This window comes from Harmonia axyridis, chromosome 4 (genome assembly GCF_914767665.1).
Source record: "Harmonia axyridis chromosome 4, icHarAxyr1.1, whole genome shotgun sequence".
Lineage (NCBI taxonomy): Eukaryota > Metazoa > Arthropoda > Insecta > Coleoptera > Coccinellidae > Harmonia > Harmonia axyridis.
In genome coordinates, this window is record NC_059504.1 from 30820160 (window position 1) to 30839838 (window position 19679).

A 19679-nucleotide genomic window follows, 5' to 3' on the forward strand; every position below is an offset into this window, starting at 1 on the left:
TGAAGAAATCTTTGAAGTTATCTGAAAAGATAGCAAAAATGCAAACAAGGAGGATATTTTTATTGAAATGCAAACATCGGAATTTATGTCCAAATTTTTTAAGATTCAAAACCAAACACATCACTTTTACCTGTAAGTATCTCACCCGAAATTTTGAGATTTTAAAACAAAATTTTATCAAACGCACGATAAACCTACTAATTACAGACACCACTAAACAAATTAATACAATGGGTAAAGAAATGAACGATCTTATCAAGAACATTCAGAACAGTGAAACAGAGGAAACAATACAGGAACTCACGAATCAAATACATAGAAGACAGACATACATAATAACAGAATGTACAAAAACCCACAACAAAAAACTAGAAACACTGACTAGGAGAACAAACATACAAGGAGACACAAAATATTTGACAGACGATACAATAGAGAACATCACACAAACAACACTCCCCCCATATGTAATTGATACTCTCAAATTGGGAGCAAAATTTGCCATAGAAGACAATAACATCGAAAAAGTCCCAACACACCAAATATTGGCACATATTGAAGGAGGAATCACAAAATTACCAACAGACGAACAGAATGACATACGAATGAAAGTATCACAGGCACTAAGTTCACATATAAAAAACATAAAGGGACAAAAACAGAGACACAACAAACATTTGACTAACTTTACCAAAACAAAAAAATTTTTCAAAGAACACAACGAATTACTAATTACAAGAGCAGACAAAGGAAACAAGACGGTAATCATGACAAACACGGAATACGAAGAAAAAATGAGCATTTTGTTGAAAGATAATACTACATACATAAAAACTAAACGAGACATGACGCTAACATTAGAAAAAGAAAACAACAAAATAATAAAGAATTGGAAAGAGAAAGGATTCATATCAGAAATTGATTACAAAACATTGATCATACACAACAGCAAAACACCAAAAATATACGGATTACCTAAAATCCACAAAGAAGGAAATCCTTTACGTCCAATAGTGTCTTGTGTCCAATCACCTTTATACCATCTATCAAAATACCTAGCGGAAATACTAACACGTACAACCGGTAACAATGAATACTACATAAAAAACTCAATAGAGCTAAAAGAACAATTAAATAAATTAAAAATAAACAAAAATGATAAATTATATTCACTTGATGTAGTATCTCTATACACAAATATCCCTATTGAGCTAGTGAAAGAAACAATAAAAGAAAGATGGCACCAACTAACATCACACACAGAAATACCTGAAAATGAATTCACAGAAACAACTCAACTTATAATCAATAACAGCTATTTTCAATATAGAGATGAATTCTACAAACAAATTAAGGGAGTAGCCATGGGAACCCCAATATCAAGTGTGATTGCCCAAAGTGTAATGGAACACATAGAACAAAAAATCATGGAAAAGTACAACAACAAAGCCTTTTTCAGGAGATATGTTGATGATTGTCTCTTAATAACTACACCAACAATAATGAAACACATTTTACGAGACTTCAACAGTGCTCATACACTATTACAATTTACGATCGAACAGGAAAAAGACAAAACATTAGACTTCTTAGACATGACACTCATCAACAAAGACAACAAAATACTGACAAAATGGAAAAATAAAAAACAAAACTCCGACCGCATCTTGGACTATAATTCCAACCATCACACCGGACAAATACGAGGCACAATAATTGGATACATTGACAGAGCCCTAAAACTTACATCACCGGAATTGAGACCAAAAATTATAAAAGAATTGAAAGACCGACTTATTAAGAACAACTACCCTACAAAGATGACTACACCACTAATAAACCAAAGAATACATAGACTGTACAACACGATAATAACTGAGGAAAAGAAAGAACAAAAAACACGAATACCAATTCCCTACACAAAAAACTTATCACATAAAATAACGAAGATATTAAAACCCCACAACATCGAATTAGTCCATAAACCTCAAAATCAAATAAAGGAGATTTTCACTAAATTAAAAACTTCAACACCCAAATCTAAGAAGTCTAATTTAGTTTACAGTATTCCGTGCAAAAACTGTGACAAGCAATACATTGGACAAACATCACAGAGATTACACGACAGACTCAACGCTCATAAATACACAAAAAACGCAACAACGGCACTGAACCAACATAAAAAGACAAAAAAACACGAATTCGACTATGACGAGACAAAAATACTAACAATAGAGCCAAAACGAAAACAGAGAGAAATATGGGAGATGATACACATACAATCAAACTTGGAAAAAACAGTAAATGATAGACAAGACGTTAAACAACTCAGTCAATTTTATGTACCACTCCTTAAAAAACCGACACAACAAAAAGAAGAAGACAAGACCAAAAACGTGACACATACCAAAGAAGACTGACTTTGACATTCACGTTCCAATATTGTGAAATGACGAGAAATTGAAGGTGGGATACATTTATTTTAATTAACTTATTTTGTGAAGTAAACTATTGTGTATACTATTTTAAATGTTTGTGTTTTTTTACAGGCTCAATTTTAATTAATATTTCATATTGTAAGCTATCAGATGAGTTATTTTTACTGAAGAAGGAGAGAGTTCTCCGAAACGTATAATTATATTTTTTTATATGAACTAAACGACTTCATTAAAAACCTGACACTTCCAAATAAAGAAAATACTATTGATTATATATATATATATATATATATATATATATATATATATATATATATATATATATATATATATATATATATATATATATATATATATATATATATATATATATATATATATATATATATACACTAGGGGCCAAATAGAAATATACTTTCCTTAACAGTTTTTTTATGATCTGAGTACCCACCTAACCTAAATATCTTCAGGTACCTTGATTTTTTTGAATCCATCTATTTTTATCAGATTCATTTGGCATGGAATGAATAGACAGAAATGTAGATGATCATGTCATTATTGATTTTTTGATTTCAGGGAAACACCATCCATTAGTTGTTTGGTGAAAAATAAATAGTACTGTACCAGAGATAATTACAGTAACAAATCTACTACTCTGTCATCCATCTTTGACATGCTTTTATCTTTTGATAGATGTCACAGAAGACTAATGTAATTGCATGCTTTACTCAGTAGCCTCAAAAACTTTTTACTTACTTTCAGTGTGAACGTTGCATTATTTGGGTCCATATCTAGACCTACATCGAAAAGAGGCAATGATTGATGAAGAATTATGTCTGCTATAAATTTCGTAAAATTATAATCCGATTCTACTTCACGGTCCAGTATGATCGAACCTACTCTTTCTAGTAGCGATTTCGCTGAAAAAAAGAAGAAAGAACATCAATAAAAAATATCGTCAATATAAAAAACGGAAAGTGCGGATATTGAGGGACTATTATTTTTTTTTGTAATCATGAGAAATTGAGTCTGTAACTATCCATGGTCTCCCGGGAATAATGCGACAAACGGATACCATTAATTAACGTCATCAGACTGGACTCTCATCAAGAGGTTTCAATCGCATGAGTGTCTTCCTTTGAGATATACCGGGTGATATTCATCTTAGAGTTCTCACTCAAAGTTCTATAACCCTTGAACGAATCGACCGAATAATTTCAAATTTGAAAGTTTTGTAACCCAGATTGTATATCTGGACTAGGAAAATTTTAAACGTTTTCTGTTTTCGTGAATATTGAATCACCCGTTACCACAAAGATTCAATTCCAAATGAAAATTCAAAATTTACTTATATCACCGTCATAGAGGTTGTTCAATAAACAGGGCAACCGTCAGACATTTTGGCGCCCCGGCAAAATAAAATATCACCACCGCGCTTTGCCTAATTCACCTCAATTTTCTTCGAAGGAGCCTCTATTATTCCTCTCAGGCATATTTTCAATTTTGTATAAAATCATATTTTTGAACTTAAGATCATCTTGCCAAATTTATCAAAGGATGTTTTGTCGATTGCATCAACGTCATGCATTGTTTAAAAGTACTTTTCTTTATAAGTCTATAATAAAAAACGACTTAGTTCTTAAAGGTGCATTTTAGTATAGTCCATTCAAGAATTATTGACATCGAAGTAGGCCTTGAACGACTAGTCGCAGCTTTATTTCTGGTTACAAAAATATCACTAAGAATTGAACTGGTTCATCATGGTAATAACCAGTTTGAATTATTTTCATCATTTTTTAATCCGAAAGATCCTACATTTTCGAAATTACGATTATTACGAAGGGATGCATACAGTCATGATTTCATAAATTGGAATTCAGATGATATTACGTAAAAATAAAGTGGAATGTTATCTCATTTCAAGGAAATCCAAGGAAGAGATATCTATTCATTTAAGAGTCGCCCATGAAAGATTCCATTGAAGATCATTAAAACATGCATATTCATTTCCACCAAAGGCTCTACAGAAATTGTTGCATTCTTGATGGACACTGGATATCAACCTGCTTGCGAAATTCTTATTATACAACTCTTATGAATCATTTTAACTGTGGTGTCTATACTGGCGAAGAAAACAGAAAAAACTGGTTGGTAAATTCAAATAGAGTATCTTAGTGAATGGAAGAGCTATATTATAATAAGACAGAAATGAAATTCAAAGAATCCATTCAGTAGATGAAGAATTTTATTATTACAGTTGTATTGTCACTTTCAAAATTAGAACAAATTCATCAGTCGATGTGTAAATTACTTTCAATTGTCACTATTTATTGAAACTGTTCATGACATGAATGATTGATTCTTGGATGAAAAATATGCATACTATTTGTACACTCAAGTTTTATACTTTTTACTGAAATGCTTTTATACTATTTACTATTAAATTACATAAATTATTTCGCCCATAATAGCTTTGATTTACTAACTAAAAGCATTTTTGCATTAAATTATTCTCAATTTGTGAATTTTGAAATTTGTTGCATTCTGTTATTAAATTCAAGTGGTGAAGAAGTGGAGAAATTCTTGAATTTATTCTTCTGTATATATTTATTGAATACTTAGTGAAAATTCTATGAAGCAATTAGAATTTATTAAATTTTTGGATTACTCATTGAAGAGCAGAAAACAGATATAACAATACTTGATTCAAAATAGAATATAAATAAACTATAGATGCAATGCCAATAGTGTAATAATAAGAAATGTAATAGTGAAATAATAAGAAATCCTCAAATTTACTCTTCTGGATATATTTTTCGATTAAATACTCAGTGAAAATTCTATAAAGCAATTAGAATTTATTAAATTCTTGGATTACTAATTGAATAGCAAAAAAGAGATATATTATATCTCTAGATATGCCAAGACTTTGTTTGGTCTCTTTCATATAGCCTGATATAATATAACTTCGGTCATGCTCCATGAATTTTTAAAATTTGAGCTGTGAACACATTATTCCAATTATCTGAAAAAAAGTATTAATTCAGCAACCCAATTATGAAATAATTTTCCCTTTATAGATTTATATAATCCTCATGATCACCACTGTCAAAACAAAACATCAACATCCACTTCCTATCGAATCAGGGAATATATGTGAAAATAAACACTGTTAAACAGATGAAAACCAGAATAAATAAAATATGTCATGAATCCTTTAAACAAGATGGAATGAAAAAATTAATGGAAATTCTGAAACAAAATGATTATTCAAATAACATGCTGAATAAACTACTCTATGCAAATAATGAAAACCAAACATCACAACAAATACAAAACCAAAATACAAGCAGAGTCCATTTTGCATCATATCCGAATATTGACAACTTAACAACAAAATTGAAAAATATATTCAAGGATGAGACTATAAAAATTGCAGTGTATAATCCAAAAACAGTTAGAAATTTATATAGTAAAATAAAAGACCCCATACCAACGCCACTAAAAAGCAACGTTGTCTACCGAATAGAGTGCTAGATTGTAAACGAAATTACATTGGACAAACCTCCCAATGGGTTAAAAGTAGAGTAGCACTACACAAATCGGATATTAACAAATATAAAGAGAGATGTGCTCTAGCTATACATGCACATAATATGGACCACCGTGTAGATTTCGAAGGTGTAAGAGTTTTGAAAGCTGAGAAAAACTATTAAAAGAGACTAATCCCTGAAATGATTGAGATAAATAAAAATGAAGAAGTAATAAGTAAGAAAACTGATACGAACAATTTAAGTTCCATATACAGTTATCTATTAAAATATCAAAATATAAAAACTTTTACGATGGTCCCCTAGATGAATGAAAAACCAAGAAGATTGAAAAGCAAAGAAGAAAACACGTTGAATATAAATCACAGAGGACTGAAACATAACCTGTGAATTCCATAAACAAACAATGTTTCACGCAGGTAGCTATAGCTTCCTACGTGGTGATGTTGGTTGTTGCCCGAAAACCCATTGGGTCTTCCTGCGGAAACCACAAATGGACGGCTGGCTTCTGTTGTGAACTCCGTTTGTTTGTTGTTTTTCTTCATGTGTTGTTCATCTAACACTTTTTCACCGTACTGATGAGGGCCAAAAACCCAAAACACGTGTCTACGGTTAGTACTTCTCCTGAGGGCATATCCAATTTTTTTTTTCTTTGTTCTATAATTTGACACTCGATAACCTTCTTCACATATTATCAGGACTAGGTTTTCACGCAGGTAGCTATAGCTTCCTACGTGGTGATGTTGGTTGTTGCCCGAAAACCCATTGGGTCTTCCGGCCGAAACCACAAATGGACGGCTGGCTTCTGTTGTGAACTCCGTTTGTTTGTTGTTTTTCTTCTAGTGTTGTTCATCTAACACTTTTTCACCGTACTGATGAGGGCCAAAAGCCCAAAACACGTGTCTACGGTTAGTACTTCTTCTGAGGGCATATCCAATTTTTTTTTTCTTTGTTCCATAATTTGACCCTCGATAACCTTCTTCACATATTATCAGGACTAGGTTTTCACGCAGGTAGCTATAGCTTCCTACGTGAACAAGAACATCAACAAATTTGGCGAAAAAGTATCAGATCTTTTTTCGCTAAATTTGTTGATGTTCTTGTTCATTGCTTTCTTGAGAGCTATTGATTTGTGTTCAAATAAGATCTTTACAACTCTGTATTTCGGTATGTACTATTTTTACATGTTTTGTGATTGCCATGTTTTGACTGTTTTCTATTGCTATTGTAGAGTCCTGAAGAAGTTCCCCATCGGGATCGAAACGTCGACTAAATGAAATAAAGAAGAGTGACATTATAACACTTATCAATTTTCCCACACCCCTTATCATACTTATCATACGCAGTAGGAAATATTTGAACTTTGTGTGTTCCGGATTGGACCGCGTCTAATATTTTGTCGTGTTCGACGTTTCGGCTCCGATTTTGGAGCCATTTTCAAGAACCGTTGACTTTAAGCCGGGGTCTCAATCTGCCTACTCCCCAGGTATCATCAACAAGAGTTTTCTCGTAGGTGTGGTTATCTTCCGTCCCTCGAGGCAAATGAACTGTTGCCTCGAGGGACGGAAGATAAGATATATATATATATATATATATTTTCCTATATATATATATATATATATATATATATATATATATATATATATATATATATATATATATATATATATATATATTCGGTTCAATGTTATTTACCTGCTTTTTAATAGTTACTATGGTTTCCTTTATTTGGATGTGTCAGGTTTTTAATGATGATATTTGTTTCATATAAGATATTTAATTAGACGTTTCGGAGAGTCTCTCCTTCTTCAGTAATAATAATAAAAATTAGATTGTTCACAATATACAAATTAATTAAAATTGAGCCTGTAAAAGAACACAAACATTTACAATAGTATATATAATAATTTTACATCACAAATAAGTTAATTAAAATAAAATGTATCTCACCTTCAATTTCTCGTCAAATTACAATGTTGGAATATGAATGTCAGTCAGTCTTCCCTGATATGTGTCATGTTTTAGGTCTTGTGTTTTTCTTTTTGTTGTGTTGGTTTTTTAAGAAGTGGTACATAGAATTGACTAAGTTGTTTTACGTCTTGTCTATCGTTTACTGTTGTTTCTAAGTTCGATTGTATGTGTATCATCTCCCATATTTCTCTCTGTTTTCGTTTTGGTTCAATTGTTAGTATTTTTGTTTCGTCATAGTCGAATTCATGTTTTTTTGTTTTTTTATGTTTGTTTAGTGCCGTTGTTGCGTTTTTCGTGTATTTATGAGCGTTGAGTCTGTCGTGTAATCTCTGTGATGTCTGTCCGATATATTGCTTATCACAGTCCTTGCACGGAATACTATAAACAACATTAGACTTTTTAGATTTAGGTGTTGAATTTTTTAATTTTGTGAAGATCTCCTTCAATTGGTTTTGAGGTTTGTGGACTAATTCAATGTTATGAGGTTTTAATATTTTTGTGATTTTATGAGACAAATTTTTGGTGTAGGGAATTGGTATTCGTGTTTTTTGTTCTTTATTTTCTTCAGTTGTTCTCAGGTTGTAAAGTCTATGTATTCTCTCGTTTATTATAGGTGTAGTCATCTTTGTAGGGTAATTGTTCTTAATTAATCGTTCTTTTAATTCTATTATTATTTTTGGTCTCAATTCCGGTGATGTCAGTTTAAGTGCTCTGTCAATATATCCAATTATTGTGCCTCGTATTTGTCCGGTGTGGTGGTTAGAATAATAGTCCAGGATGCGGTCGGAGTTTTGTTTTTTATTTTTCCATTTTGTAAGTATTTTGTTGTCTCCGTTGATTAGTGTCATGTCTAAGAAGTCCAATGTTCTGTCTTTTTCTTCTTCAATTGTAAATTGTAATAGTGTATGAGCACCGTTGAAATCTTGTAGTATGTGTTGCATAGTTGTTGGTGTGGTAATTAGGAGACAATCATCAACATATCTTCTGAAGAACGCTTTGTTGTTGTATTTCGACATAATTTTTTGTTCTATGTGTTCCATTACACTCTGTGCAATCACACTTGAAATTGGGGTTCCCATGGCTACTCCCTTTACTTGTTTGTAAAATTCATCTCTATATTGAAAGTAGCTGTTATTAATTATCATCATTAAAAACCTGACACATCCAAATAAAGGAAACCATAGTAACTATTAAAAAGCAGGTAAATAACATTGAACCGAATATAAATGCAAAGGAGGAAGATTTGCGCTGTTCACAATAGATAGAAAATGTAAACAAAACATCAGGATGGAAGGATCGGCAACCAGACAAACATACTCAAGTACTACTGGTCACTCAAAATTAGAAATGAAGAAATCACTGAAGTTATCTGAAAAGATAGCAAGAATGCAATCGCGAAGAATCTTTTTATTAAAATGCAAACACCAGAATTTATGTCCAACTTTTTTGAAATTCAAGACCAAACACATCAATTTTAATTGTAAGTATCTCACCGGAAAATTTCAGAAAATAAAACAAAGTTTCATCAGACGAACAATAAACTTACTTATTACAGACACCACGAAACAAATTGAAACAATGAAGAGTGAATTGAATTATTTTATCGAGAACATTCAAGATAGTGAAACAGATGAAACAGTACGGGAATTTACGAATGACATACACAAAAGACAAACGAATATAATAACAGAATGTACAAAAACCCACAATAGAAAACTAGAAACTCTGACTAGAAGTACAAAAATACAAAGAGACACCAAACAATTGACAAACGATACAATAGAGAACATCACACAAACAACACTCCCCCCATATGTAATTGATACCCTCAAATTAGGGGCAAAATTTGCCATAGAAGACAATAATATAGAAAAAGTCCCAACAAACCAAATCTTGGCACAAATTGAAGGAGGAATTACAAAACTACAACCAGACGAACAGAATGACATACGAATGAAGGTTGCACAGACACTAAATTCACACATAAAAAATATAAAGGGACAAAAACAAAAACATAGCAAACAATTGACCAACTTTACCAAGACCAAAAAATTTTTCAAAGAACATAACGAATTACTAATTACAAGAGCAGACAAGGGAAATAAGACAGTAATCATGACAAACACGGAATACGAAGAAAAAATGAGCAATTTGTTGAAAGATAATACCACATACATTAAGACCAAACGAGACATGACGCTAACATTAGAAAAACAAAACAACAAAATAGTAAAAAATTGGAAAGAAAAAGGATTCATATCGGAAATTGATCACAGAACATTGACAATACACAACAGCAAAACACCAAAAATATACGGATTACCCAAAATCCACAAAGAAGGAAATCCTTTACGACCAATAGTTTCTTGTGTCCAATCTCCATTATACCATCTTTCAAAATATTTAGCGGGAATACTAACACACACAACTGGAAATAATGAATACTACATAAAGAACTCAATACATCTGAAAGAACAATTAAATAAATTGAAAATTGACAAAAATAATAAACTATATTCACTTGATGTAATATCTTTATATACAAATATCCCTATCGAGTTAGTAAAAGAAACGATAAAAGAAAGATGGCACCAACTAACATCACACACAGAAATACCTGAAGACGAATTCACGGAAACGACTCAACTAATAATTAATAACAGCTACTTTCAATATAGAGATGAATTTTACAAACAAGTAAAGGGAGTAGCCATGGGAACCCCAATTTCAAGTGTGATTGCACAGAGTGTAATGGAACACATAGAACAAAAAATTATGTCGAAATACAACAACAAAGCGTTCTTCAGAAGATATGTTGATGATTGTCTCCTAATTACCACACCAACAACTATGCAACACATACTACAAGATTTCAACGGTGCTCATACACTATTACAATTTACAATTGAAGAAGAAAAAGACAGAACATTGGACTTCTTAGACATGACACTAATCAACGGAGACAACAAAATACTTACAAAATGGAAAAATAAAAAACAAAACTCCGACCGCATCCTGGACTATTATTCTAACCACCACACCGGACAAATACGAGGCACAATAATTGGATATATTGACAGAGCACTTAAACTGACATCACCGGAATTGAGACCAAAAATAATAATAGAATTAAAAGAACGATTAATTAAGAACAATTACCCTACAAAGATGACTACACCTATAATAAACGAGAGAATACATAGACTTTACAACCTGAGAACAACTGAAGAAAATAAAGAACAAAAAACACGAATACCAATTCCCTACACCAAAAATTTGTCTCATAAAATCACAAAAATATTAAAACCTCATAACATTGAATTAGTCCACAAACCTCAAAACCAATTGAAGGAGATCTTCACAAAATTAAAAAATTCAACACCTAAATCTAAAAAGTCTAATGTTGTTTATAGTATTCCGTGCAAGGACTGTGATAAGCAATATATCGGACAGACATCACAGAGATTACACGACAGACTCAACGCTCATAAATACACGAAAAACGCAACAACGGCACTAAACAAACATAAAAAAACAAAAAAACATGAATTCGACTATGACGAAACAAAAATACTAACAATTGAACCAAAACGAAAACAGAGAGAAATATGGGAGATGATACACATACAATCGAACTTAGAAACAACAGTAAACGATAGACAAGACGTAAAACAACTTAGTCAATTCTATGTACCACTTCTTAAAAAACCAACACAACAAAAAGAAAAACACAAGACCTAAAACATGACACATATCAGGGAAGACTGACTGACATTCATATTCCAACATTGTAATTTGACGAGAAATTGAAGGTGAGATACATTTTATTTTAATTAACTTATTTGTGATGTAAAATTATTATATATACTATTGTAAATGTTTGTGTTCTTTTACAGGCTCAATTTTAATTAATTTGTATATTGTGAACAATCTAATTTTTATTATTATTACTGAAGAAGGAGAGACTCTCCGAAACGTCTAATTAAATATCTTATATGAAACAAATATCATCATTAAAAACCTGACACATCCAAATAAAGGAAACCATAGTAACTATATATATATATATATATATATATATATATATATATAAGAAAATTATTGATCGCAATATATCTAATAAAATAAAAGTGTATCACTGAATTTCCTAGATCGAAACATCCTAACATTGTTATATATATATATATATATATATATATATATAAAAAAAAAAATATAATGTAATATAATAATATATATATATATATATATATATATATATATATATTTTTTTTTTTTTTTTTTTTTTTTTTAACCACCTTTATAGGGTATGGCTTGAGGAGCGAGAATGCCGGGCCGAGTTGGCCAAGGCATTGTTACTCACTGGTCAAAAATCCGCGTACAATTCTTGTCGTCCACAAGATCACCTCTCTTTGTGCATCTGATATGAGTCTCTCTTCCAATCCAAGATGGTGAGTATTTTCAACTAAATGTTCCTCAACCAGTCCATTCGTGCTGATGATAAGGGGAAGTATCGTAGTGCTGGTGAGTTTGTAGATTTCTTTTAATTCGAATGACAGGTCATGATATTTAGTCCTTTTTTCAGTGTAAGCTCTTTCGATGTTGTCATCCGCTGGAATGGTGATGTCGATGATTATCACCTTCCTGTTCGCTTTGTCGAATATGACAATGTCGGGTCGATTGTGTGGAACAGGCCTGTCCGTGGTAAGTAGAGAATCCCAATATAACCTAGTTCCATCATTCTCCAGTATTTCCCTTGGTATATACTCATGCACCTTCTTTGTTTCTTTTATTAGTCCGGCTTGGATGGCAATGGCCTGGTGGTATATTGGCCATAGCGTTGTGGCGATCTGTGTACTCTCTGGGAGCCATTACCGAACAGGACGAGGTGATGTGCTGAATGGTTTCAAGCGACTGAGCACACTTGCGGCATCTATCATTAGGTATGTTTTTCCCTATTATATTTTTCAGGTACGCTCTTGTGGGGACCACCTGATCTTGGATGGCCGCCAACCTGCCCTCCGTCTCGGCAAATAGATATCCAGATTTGAGGTAGGAGACTGATTTTTCTTTATTGACTGTTCTTCGTTTCAGGGCTGTCGGATATCTACCATGAAGGGCTTTGCCATGCCATTCTTCAGATAATTTCTCAGATGTAGGAGGTTCAGTTGGTTGGTTGCTGGATGCAAGGTTCAATGCTGTGATGTTCTCTACACAGAACTCTGGAGAATGGTGTGTTTTTTTTGTAGAAATAGTTCCTCATTTCTATTACAGCTTTATGGTGTGCTGTTTCGACGCTTTGCAAACCTCTCCCACCATCTTTCCTCGGTATGTATAGCCTATTAACTGATGCGCGTGGGTGGTGTATTCCATGCCTCGTTAGGAGCTTTCTCACCTGTATGTCAATGTCCTTAAGGTCTGCTGCGGACCATTTAACAACTCCGAAGGAATAGGCCAAGTAAGGCATCGCCCAGGTGTTTATCGATGTGACCATTGCCTTGGCATTCAGTTTGCATTGCAGGATTTTGTTCACTCTATTCAGAAATTTAATCCTGAACGTGGTTTTGGTTTCAGCAGTCTTTATTTCCAACCCTTGTTTGATGCCCAGATACTTATAGGTTTCTTCTGTGTTTAGTCTTTGGATCTCTATTCCGTCCTGCACCAGCATTCCTTCTCCCTGCATGAGTTTACCCCTTTTCACATGTACGACCGCACACTTGTCAAGCCCCATCTCCATTTCGATTGTTTCAGTGAAGGATGCCACCACTCTAAGCTGACTCATCAGTTGGTCCTCATTGGCGGCGTAAAGTTTGAGGTCATCAATGTAAAGCTGGTGATTTATCCTTGTATTATGCCTCTTCTCTATTATATACCCATGGTGGCTTTTATTTAGGAGCTTGCTCAAAAAATTGATCGATAGGCAAAACCAAAGGGTACTAAGCCTGTCTCCTTGGAATATTCCCCTTCTGATTTGCAGTTCTTCTGTTGTGTATGTGCGCCCGTTGATATTCACATGCAGCCTCGTTCGCCATGAGTTCATCAAGTGTCTGAGAAGCCTGACCAAAGCCTCCGACACACCATAGAGTTGCAGGGTTTTCAGCAACCATGAGTGCGGTATCGAGTCAAAGGCTTTTTTGTAGTCTATCCACGCCATTGATATAGTTCGTTGTTTCCTTTTAGCCTGTCTTGTGATGAGAGAGTCAACGGTAAGCAATTCCTTACAACCACGCGCGTTCCTACGGCACCCATTTTGTTCTCGTGCCAGTATGTTGTGTTGTCCTATGTGTCTTGAAATGTGAAGCGTGAGCACTCCGGTGAGTACTTTGTACACCGACGATAAACATGTTATTGGCCGGTAGTTCCTCGGATTTCCACTTTTTTCGCCTTTAGGGAGCATGTGGGTTATGCCAACAGTGAGTGATTCCGGTATGACAGACGGATTTGTTAACGCTCTCTGGAATATGTTCGCCAGGATTCTGTGGGTGCAGTCAAAATACTTCCACCAATAACTGTGTATACCGTCGGGGCCCGGAGTAGACCAGTTGTTTGTCTTTTTGAGTATTGTTCTTATGTCGTCTTCTGTGATTCTCATTTCTCCCATTGTATACTTGTTGGCTTCTAGTTCCGCCTCCCGGATCCAGAAGGCCGTATCATCATGCTCCCCTTCAGACTCCCAAATTTGTTTCCAGGTTCTGTGCATATTTTCAGCTGTTGGTGGTTCTTCTTGTGCTGTTGTGGCACCCTCAAGAGATCTAAAGAATTGTTTGGGATTTTTTTGGTATAACTGATTGTTCTTATATCTTTTCACCCTGTCATTATATCGTTTTAAGCGATTACCTAATGCTTTTACCTTTTGTTTCAGGGTGTCGCAGGCCATTTGAAGTTTCTGCCTGAAGTTTACGCCTCTTTCCTGAATGTGGATCTCCGATGATATGCGGTGAATGGATTTGAGAAGTTTTCTCGTTGTTGAGTATGTTTGCAGGTAAGTATGCAGTTTGCCAATTTTTTTTCTGATGTTCTTTATTTTTGTCTCCAGTCGTATTTTCCAGGGTGGTGTTGTCTCTCTTCTCGGCGTTGGTTCTGTACTTCTGAGTCGTATTTTGTTCACTTCACAGACGGTGATTGCTCCAGCGTATACATAATCTGTGGTTTCTTCCAGATTGGATTGGCTGCTGAGGATGGTTCCTATTATATCATTGACACTCTGTACACTTTCAAGGATTTTACGTGAGCCCTTTAATCTCGGTATTTGTGGTCTTTCTTGAGGAGAAATTCTTGTGTACATTTGTAAGTTACTCTCGAAGATTTGTTGGATTTTGCTACGTTTCTGGCTTGTTTCATTATTTACATCAGTTTCTTGGTGTGTGAGTGTTTCTGATGGTGAACATTCAGTGTTTTGGTCCTCATCCTCTGGAACCGGGGCAAAAGGTCTCGTGCTCCGCTCGATATTATTCAATTCTACTCTGGAGAATTTTCCACTTTCGAGCATCCGCCTGACTCTGTTCGAGAGGAGGTTTGGGTACGATTGTCTTTCTGGCTTGATCTCGTTCCAGATGGTTGTCAGAATTTCACGGTATGTTCTCCCAGTTGTCTGTTGCAGTTCTTGAGCAATGAAATGAGTGCGCATATATATATATATATATATATATATATAATAGATAAGAATGTTAGGATGTTTCGATCTAGGAAATTCTTATCTATTAGATATATTGCGATCAATAATTTGCTTACGAATTATATATATATATATATATATATATATATATATATATATATATATATATATATATATATATATATATCGTGAATCTTTAAGGGAATTCGACTGATAAGAAGGATTTCAGTTTTACTCTTTATTCATACCAAGCTTTCGGAACTGGTTAGTTCCTTCCTCAGGGTTACTACAATTTTAACAATTAAAATTAAAATTACATATACAAAAAGAACTTTCCCAAATCTTTAAAAACAGTCACTTACAGAATTTGAGGTTGTCTCCTTAATAAGTTAAAATTCATCAATTAACGCAAATTTTTAAGTAAATTAGTCTCAAATACTCTATCAGTTGCGATTCTGTGATATGTACCAAAGAAAATAATTAAGTTAGGTTAGACACACTGTTTATACTTCACATCCAATTGACAAAGAAAGATTAATCCAACTGATAGAGTATTTGAGACTAATTTACTTAAAAATTTGCGTTAATTGATGAATTTTAACTTATTAAGGAGACAACCTCAAATTCTGTAAGTGACTGTTTTTAAAGATTTGGGAAATTTCTTTTTGTATATGTAATTTTAATTTTAATTGTTAAAATTGTAGTAACCCTGAGGAAGGAACTAACCAGTTCCGAAAGCTTGGTATGAATAAAGAGTAAAACTGAAATCCTTCTTATCAGTCGAATTCCCTTAAAGATTCACGATATTTATAGTACGACTGTTATCTGGAGACAATATATATATATATATATATATATATATATATATATATATATATTTGTTTATAAATAAGAATTTCCCTTTTATTAACTGTTTTGAACTTGTTACCAATTAATTTTATCTAATTTTGTCTTTGATTGATTGAAATCCAGATGCTTTTCGGTCAAATTTTATCCAGACTGATATATTGGTATATTGGTTGCTTTTGGCAACATTCAAATCATTCAATGTTTCTTTGAAGGTGAAATCGTATTGCACAGGTTTTCTTCCACTAATAATCCAGGCTGAAACGACTTGCCTCCTTATTTTTTCAAACAGTACTTTGAGAAATAAACTAATCAATGTGTGTTTGAAATTGATACAAGTTTTTAGTTCCAAAATTTCTTGGATCAAAACCAATAACACAAACAAACTCAAATCTAGCCTCCTGTCAATGACATTTTCAATGCCAACCCGAAATCTGCAATTCAAAATATTATTGAAAGAGCCAGTACCAACTTAATTTCGATTTCCCACCCGGGATGTCAATAATTCCTGAATGGACTATATCTACATATTTGTATTTTCAGAACTAAAGTTGAGAGCGCCTATTATATTAAAAAAAATGGATATTGGTAATTTTATAATTTCACTACAAAGAGTGATATATTCACTAAGAAAACATTTTTGTGTCAAAAAATATGTCTTGTTTCATTTTTTGACCGCTCATAAAGTTTGGCGCCCCGGCCTAATGTCCGGTTTGCCGGTTCTAGTGGCGGCCCTATCAATAAATATTTCCTTATGAGTGAATTTCGAATGTTCAATAAACCTTGAACTCAAAGGTAAAATGATTTCGAATTTTGTAGTTTTGACGCCCTTTACGACTGCCTTTCTTCGATTTTCCTCAAATTGACAAAATAGAACCGGACTAGCAAAATTTTAGACTTACTACATCATTTCTTATGATTGAGTGTATTAATTACATAATCATGCTGATACCTACATTCATGGGCGCCCGCAGAAATTTTTTTCAGGTAGGGCAAAATGAAAATTATTGAAAAACGATAAGGCGACCATTATTGTCGTAGGCGAAGTTTTCCACTTCAACATTTTTTTTTATAATGTCAACAACATAAGGTGATGTAAAATAATACGGTAACTCTTTTCGAAACAAATCATGGTATATTTGCTTTTGATTCCAATATATTTAAATATTTACTAGCTACCGTCAAACAAACCACATAAGTGAAAGAGTTTATTGCAGCCCATAACTGAGCAGCTCTTTCTGTTGTTGAAGAATTCATTGAAATTTTTCCAGATTTTATACAAAAAAGAGTTTTGAATATAGTATTGAAGTTTTCAGCCAAAACGCAAAGATTTATATTTAGCAACGAGTTCCACAAAACAAAGCAATATTTGGAATCAGATTTCTTCCTAAAGTACTCTCTCGAAAAAAGACTATAATGTCCTTCAACGGTGCCAATGCTATTACGAATTTTAGTAATTTTTCTGATGTCATTTATTACTAAATTCAACCTATGGGAGATGCAATGGAAATAAATTGCTTTTTTGTACTAATATCTTATGATCTTTCAAACCCCGTGAATTTCACCAGTCATTGTCGAGCATCCATCATAACATTGTGCTAGAAGTTTGTCCAAATTCAAACCACATTTTTCTATAACCTCAAGGATTGAAGCAGCTATGCAATCAGCATTCAATTTGTTCAATTGTACGAATCCAAGAAACTCTTCACTGTAAAATTTTCATTTTGCTCATGTACATATCGTATTCCAATAGATAACTGCTCATGTCTAGAAATATCAGCAGACTCGTCAGCCATTACACTGAAATACATCGAAGAATTTGCTTCTTCTACAACATTTGTCATTATTACATGCCCAGCTATCGAAATGATCCCCTTTTGAATTCTGTGAGAAGTATATTTCGAGTTACCAGCTGCGTTGAATGAATAAATCTCTAAATCTTTATCACCAGATTCTACTGTGAATTTCAAAAGATCACTTAAATTGCCAGAGTTCTTGATGCTCTCTCGTATAGGCAAAAAACTATTGTATTTATAATCGGTAAAAATTGTTATTATTTTCTGCATCTCTTTTTTTCTTCATCTATTAAAGACAATAGAAGAGTATATATAAGATGAATTTATAAAAAAAATTGACACGCATAGAGTGCGTTCGGTTCCATGATTTTTCTTCACCCAAGAAGTGCTCATAGCGCCTAAAAAAGTTTTCAATTCAAAAGCTACCTCTGCCGATTATGGATTATATACCGAAAAAATGTTGGGAATCTATTTCTTTCTTTTTTTCCTCACCCTTTGGTTGAGAAAGTGATATTAAGGGTGTTGTGCTGAAAATTGAGGCAATCAAAATCTCAGGGGGGGCCATGGCCCCCCCTGCCCCCCCCCCTGCGGGCGCCCATGCCTACATTCCACATAGCGTACATTTGGCAATGTCTGTAGGAATTGTTCTACATACTTTAAAAAACTAAAGTGATGTTTTCACATAATAACTGTCGAACTGTCAACAGAGTTATTTGAAAATTCTGGCTCCAGCCTATCTCGTTTGACATATCGGCATAAATACTAGTTTGCCATCATTCAAATTCATCATGAACCATTTTGGAATGCTTATTAATAAATCAGTGAAAATTTGTTCCCTGTCATTTATTTTTTCATATATCTTCTATCAGAAGGTGTAGCATTATTATTTTTCATCGTATGTATTTTCTATCATGAGAAATTCGATCAAAAGTTCAAAAATTCAATTCAATCGTTCGATTTTCGATCGAAAGATTTCTATCATTATGAATTTCTATTATTTATGTTTCGATCAAATTTCGGTCACCTCAGGAACGGTATACTGAAAAATTTAACAAAAAAGGGATATAACTTCTTCTTCGCCTTTTGTTGTATTTATTATTATTCGTAACTTACCAATATGGGTTCGGTTGTCATAATCAATCTTAACTTCGTGATTGAGGCAGGATTCATAAAAATTCTGGAATTTCTTCAAGAACGGAGGTTTATTCTCTTCATTCAAGTATTTGGTAGTGAAAATGTCCAATGGTCTCTCCTCAATGATAGCTCTCCCACATGCATAATCATAAAAATTTTCACAGGGTTCCTGGGTAAAATCTATGGAACCCAAAATATGGGCGGCGGTATGCAGAGATTCCGGATTCTGGACTATATTGTTATTCTGTAAAATTAAACGTAATAATCGTAAAAATGTTTTTCTCAGTGCGAAAAGTTAGGCTAACATTTTGAGGTTGTGACGTGTCGA

The 19679-nt window shown here is 33.4% G+C and overlaps 1 protein-coding gene across 3 annotated transcripts in view; it reads right to left on the reverse strand.

The window, feature by feature from the left end:
• The window catches only part of LOC123678392 (neprilysin-2-like), a 146065-nt gene that overhangs the window by 69019 nt on the left and 57367 nt on the right, over nt 1–19679 (reverse strand). For 2 of the 3 annotated variants that reach the window (XM_045615396.1, XM_045615397.1), the window contains exons 2-3: nt 19331–19595; nt 3195–3358 (exon numbers count right to left, since the gene is read on the reverse strand). The exons of the other annotated variant lie outside the window; for it this stretch is intronic. In XM_045615396.1, coding sequence (XP_045471352.1) covers nt 3195–3358; nt 19331–19595 — 429 coding nt within the window. The remainder of the gene's footprint in view (nt 1–3194; nt 3359–19330; nt 19596–19679) is intronic. 3 annotated transcript variants of the gene reach the window in all.